Source organism: Buceros rhinoceros, unplaced genomic scaffold, assembly GCF_000710305.1.
Source record: "Buceros rhinoceros silvestris isolate BGI_N320 unplaced genomic scaffold, ASM71030v1 scaffold18684, whole genome shotgun sequence".
Classification (NCBI taxonomy): Eukaryota; Metazoa; Chordata; class Aves; order Bucerotiformes; family Bucerotidae; genus Buceros; species Buceros rhinoceros.
Window position 1 is genome coordinate 80,125 of NW_010407969.1, and position 5,596 is coordinate 85,720.

General features: G+C 45.9%; 1 protein-coding gene across 1 annotated transcript in view; it reads right to left on the minus strand.

The window, feature by feature from the left end:
• IQCG (IQ motif containing G) overlaps positions 1 to 5,596 on the minus strand; it is an 18,728-nt gene that overhangs the window by 7,985 nt on the left and 5,147 nt on the right. Inside the window, exon 4 of the mRNA XM_010134716.1 lies at positions 3,432 to 3,513. Within this exon, the coding sequence (XP_010133018.1) occupies positions 3,432 to 3,513 (82 nt within the window). The remainder of the gene's footprint in view (positions 1 to 3,431; positions 3,514 to 5,596) is intronic.

The window sequence follows — 5,596 nt, forward strand, 5'->3', positions numbered from 1 at the left end:
CTGCAGCCCGCCACTAGCTCTCCTCCCATCCCAACAGCTGCGGAGTGGGCTGTGTGGGGGCAGTTCGCTGGCAGAGCGAGCAGACCTGTTGGCAGCAGCGCTCTTGTCCAATGTCCTGACCCTCTGGAGCCAGGTGTGGATCTAGCGCACCAGCTCCAGGTCCTGCTGAGCTTCCTTGGGGCTCTGCCCACAGTGGAATGCAGTCACCTTATGCTCAGGACCATCACAAACCTTGCGCCTTCTACTGTAATCGCCTGGTGCATTTCTCCACTGAAAGCATTGACCGGAGGTGTGTATATATGTTTAAAACATTCCCCCAGAACACTTCTTGGATGCATTTGTCCTCCTGGGAGAGGATGAGGGAAGAACCACCACAGATTTTAGTCACACTGCTGAAAGCGCTCCCAAGTGGTGCACCGATACAGTGGAGCTGGCTGTCTTATGAGAACCCACACAGGATAAAAGTTAGGGACCTGTTTTCACTGGTACCGTGGTGCAACCTCGTGGTTTTCTGTCAGGTCGGCAGCCTGCAATGTTACTGCCTGTTATAAAATTACACCACGACTTGTACACATGTATGGCATGAGGACACCGCAAGCCTAGAGGACGTGGAAAGTCTGGGTGAAGAGCAACGCAGGAATTCTGAAGTTTACATTTCCTCAATGTTTATGTTAAACTATATAATCCCACACGACATTAACTGTTTCAGAGTCTCTACAGAAAGTGAGTACTTTTGGACAAGCTAGAAAATGAGCACTGCAGCAGCAAACACAAGTCCTGCAGCCAAACGAGAGCAGTCGGAGGTGCTCCTGCATGGAGGGCTAAGAGCAAAACCAGACTGATATTTCAGCTCCTCTGGAGACATCAGTGCTTTGCAAGAGGAGAGGGAACAAAATAAATAGGAATATTTTGCATTTCATTTGTATTCCATTAGAAAGAAAAATTAGCTGCACAGGCTAATACAGCATTAATTAGCATCTCATTAAGAGGTAGCAAGGCTGAAAATACACATACAGGCAACATGTGAGAAGCAAAGACCATGTTTTTCTGGTTCATGATTAAATCTGCTCACCTTTGTTTTTTCATCCACTAGACTGGAGACAACCCTGTCGGCTTTTGTCTACAGGTCTGTGCATTATTATTGTTCAAAGTACTCCAAAATGAGCAAGCTCTAGTTTTGTTTTTAATTAGTTGGCAAGGTGTCAAATCATGCAAGTGTCTGTAAAATTGCCCATGGGAAAATCTCACATGAAGCGAATAGAAATTATCCTCCCTTGGGAGACACAATGAGACACCCTTATTTTTGGCACAGGAGGAAAGCAGTACTTGAAAGTAGTCTGGTCTTTGATTTGTTATCAAAGCTGAAACTATAGGGGAGCCCAGAAAATGAATTTTAAGCTGGAAATGTAAACGCGAGATCCCAGGTGAGTGCAGATCCCATTTGATGAGGCAAAAAGCAAGAGCCAAGTTATCAAGAACACGGAGAAGAGCACCCTCTGCGTGGCTGGTGCACACCTTCTTACGACTGCAAGAGCTGGGAGAGGTGCAGGGCAGGACACAGAGCAGTGCCCAGCCTGACTGCACAGTGCCAGGACATTGCTGCTAGCGCAAGACAGGATGATTACAGCCCCGATACACCAGCCCCTGGGAAGGCATTAAACCAGAACCAGATACGTATATTGTGTGCAGGGGTGCTGTGAGGTTTGAGGAGGAGCACTGCACAGGAGAACTGCCTCATCATATTGACTAGCTTGGGGAGTGAGAGAACAGGAGCTTCCCAGGAGCCATCAGAATCTGACGGGGAAGTGACAACGTGCAGAAGCAAAAAGACAACCATAGTCTCTGAGCCTGACAAACGTATCAGCTCCTTTTGTTTAACTGACACACAGATGTCAAGGGACTTTGGGGTTGTCCCATAGGGCCTGAAAATAGGCCCCCATACCATTTACAGTGGCAGTGAGTAAGTGTATATTGAGGTATACATCATCCTGCATTTCTCTTTCTGTTCCCACAACTGTTCCTGGTTTGTCTCCTAACTTCTTAACTTTCCATTTCCTCCAGTGGCTCCTTTCCTTTCTCCTCTCTCTTACGTCCACAGTTTTTTCCCAGTATTCTTTCCATCTTGCTACACTTCCCAGTGTACATTATGCATTCCCAGGAGCTCTGCTGGTAGATGAGTACTGACCTAAATGGATTTTCCCATCTTGTACGTTCCTGCTTTCTTCTCTGCTGTTCTAATATCTCCCCTGGACCTCTGGTGTTCTGTCAGTTATAGACAGCGCCGATAGATCCTTCAACCACCCTGTATTTACAGTTATGCTTTCCACTGCATGTGAATTCAGGCTGCCAACACAGAACCTTCCTGTTCTATAAATTGTGCTTCACCAGCATGTCAGTGGCTTAAAATTCCTCTCTGTAGCCAACGATATCCTGGCTTGATTACTGTCCATGTTTTGTCCAGAGACAGAATTCAGTGATACCAATTCTTTCCTCAGATGCCCTTGCTGTCCTCTTGCTCAGTACTGAACCAACTGTCAAATTCTTGTTCCTTCTTCCAGTCCTTTTGCAGCTCTGAACCTGCCTGTCTCTTGCTTGTTTTCTGTCGCACTCTTTCCTGCCTCAGCCAGGCTGGCCTGCATTTCCGTGTTTCTCCACAGAATTGCGTGTGCTTTTGCTCTAAAGTACATGCGAGCATCAAGGCTGAGCTGTCTGGTGAGCATCAAAGAGAGCAGTGATTGAGCCATTCAATTGATCTGCACTTGTGTAGCCAGTCTGACATTTCCAGAATGGCCCAGATTTACTGTGCCTGCACACACCATTGGCGTGTCGCAGACCGAAGGGCTGAAGCTTTCCAGAAAGATCAAGTTGACAGTGTATGTGCAGTGACATTGACATGCCCTTGTGTAGGACTCCCATGTTTGGGATTTTCTAATATCTGAAAGCCTAGAAAAATAGATTAAAATAATGAAATTTTCCCCAGACAAAGCTGTAGGTAGAAAAATTACAAGTCCCTATGCCAGGTGGCTGTCTTTCTCACTCCATCATCATCACACTTTCTTCTGTGCCAGGCATCACATCTGCAGGAGTACATGTGACAGAACCTTCGATACTGCTGTCCGCAGACAGGCTCTTTCTTACTGATTGTGGATGCCTGTGCTTTGCCACTCCCAGCAGTGGTTTGGGGGTTTTCTGGTTTGATAGTGATGTCTCATGATTATGAGCATTTTGAGCTCCCATTTGAAAACCACCGAGCATTTCTCGTAAAGTCACTAGCAGGCCTATTCAGAATACAAATCTTTACTGCAGCTGTTCTGCTGGATCACTATATACCCACAAGTCCACTCAGCAGAGCAGACAGCAGGGCTGTTCCTGGGCAGCAGAGGTGAGCCGGCTAACAGGCTTCCCCCTGGCGTGATGCCCAGTGATCTCACCTGAAGTTCTATTTCAGTTTCTTTCTTGACATCTTGCAGCTGTTTCTCAAGTGACTTTATCTCCTTTTTTCCTTTCTCCTCCCTGAAGAAAAATGGGAAAATACAATCACTTGAATATATCAAAAAAGACAAAGGCTGTTTATTAGAAGGAGAGGTTCCTGTCTCCTGATACATTCTGGCACCAGCTGAGCACTGCCCTGCTTAACCTGCTCACTGAATGAGTTCGTAACAGCTGAACTGAAAGAAGTGCACACAAGATCTTGGCCTGCTTCTTCACAACAGCAGAAGACAAGCCCCTTACCATGGCCAAGTAGCCAAAAAGGCGTTTGCCTCTTCACTGAGCCTCACGGAGCAGCACATCTGCAAGTGAGGAACAGAGACGCCTCACCAAAACTAGTGACTTGGTAAGTTAATCCCAAGAGGAGAGGTGCACAGACTGAGCCAAGAGGGTGGGATGAAAGGGACAGTGAACCTGAACCCAGGAACTGCTCTTCCTGAAAGCCTGGCGTGGACCAGAGGGTGATGTGATTCCTATAGCAGAGAGGGAGGAACCCTATCATTGAGTGACAGTTTCTGCATTTCATGCAAAAATCTCCTTGTAGCTGTGCACAAACATGGCTAATCAGCAGACAGAGCCCAATTGTGTGTCATTACATGTATGGAATATGTTTTTTCCATATCAGACTTAAAATCTTTCAAAAAACACTGCCTTACATTCTGAGATCCATGCAGGGCTATGACTGAAGGCCAAAAGCTACAGAGCTGTTCACCTGGTTAAAACAAATCCGATGCAGTCATCTGCTAGGCCTTATTTCACTCTGGGTGCTTTTCTAAGCTTTTATGCTTATGTTTGATTTAAAGCCAGTAAGTAATAGAGTTGGTACCTGAGACTTGGGTCCTATCCCAACCTTACAATCAAACATGCATTTCATTTCCAGAGTCCTTATCTGGGTGATTGTGATAAACAAAAGCTGCTGATAAGGAGTTCCAGTCTTACTGCAGACTACTTTCAGACTGGTATATTGACACAAAACCAGACAAGTATGTATTATATTGGAAGACAGGTCAAGTTCATGCCATGAAAAGAATGTATAATAGGACTGACAACACGGTGGCTTGGTATGATTGATAGAATGGAATAAAAATTATTATGTCCTTCCTGATTATAATTTGTCTGCTTCTTTCCGTCTTCCAGTAGTGAATAGTTACTCCACAAGCAATTGCTGCCTTCATCTTTGCTTTCTGTCTCTTCCGTGGATAAACAATAAATCCCTTGGTTTTAGCCAGCAGAAGAGTTGGGTTTTGTGTTGAAATCACATATTTCACTGGAAGCTGGCAACTTGCACTGCAGACAGACCGCTGAGCCACCTCTGGGGCTGTTCCAGTAGGTTGGACTCATGACAAATCATGACTTACAGCAGCTTTGCTGTCTACCCAAAATGATGGGCCTGAGCTGCTACACAGCGCAAAGTAGCTTAAAATGGTCAAATACTTCCCTGATGACTGCTCTTCTCTGACAGGCTGGGGATTGAACCGGAGTTCAGTGCTAAAACATATTCTAAACCTCTAGTGCACAGGAGTCTGAGCTAAGGAACCGCCAGTTTGAGCTGAGATTACAACAAATCCATACCCTATCAGATCAGGGACAGAAGAGGATCTCTAATGCAGTGGCTGGTGGATTAGCCTTAAATAAGACGACTGCCTCTGTCACCATCTGTGCTAGCGCCTCACTGCTGCTGGGAAGAGGGAGCATATTAGCATATAGGGCAGAGCAGATCCTCCTGGGCACCACATAACCTAAAGACCATATGTTGCTGGCCCTGGTTTGAACAGATTATCTGCTGCTCTGGCTTTCACTGGGGACAAGGAGTTGAAGATCAGGTAGCTCCTACATCACATTATGGTTTAATTGATGTGGAGCAGCATTTGCACTAATGCAGACGCTGGTGTCCCTTTGGTGACAGTTCAGGCAGTTCCTAGTCCAGGTCAGTATCAGAACCACCAGTTATTTCTTTCTGACAGGGAAAGAAGCACTATTTGTAAACCAGACAGAATAATTCAAGTTGAAAAAGCAGAATCCTTTCTGCATCCTGGGATCGGGGTTTTTTTTTCCTTCTTAGCATGCACTGAGGGGGAATGGACTTTGGCTTTGAGCAGTTCAGCAG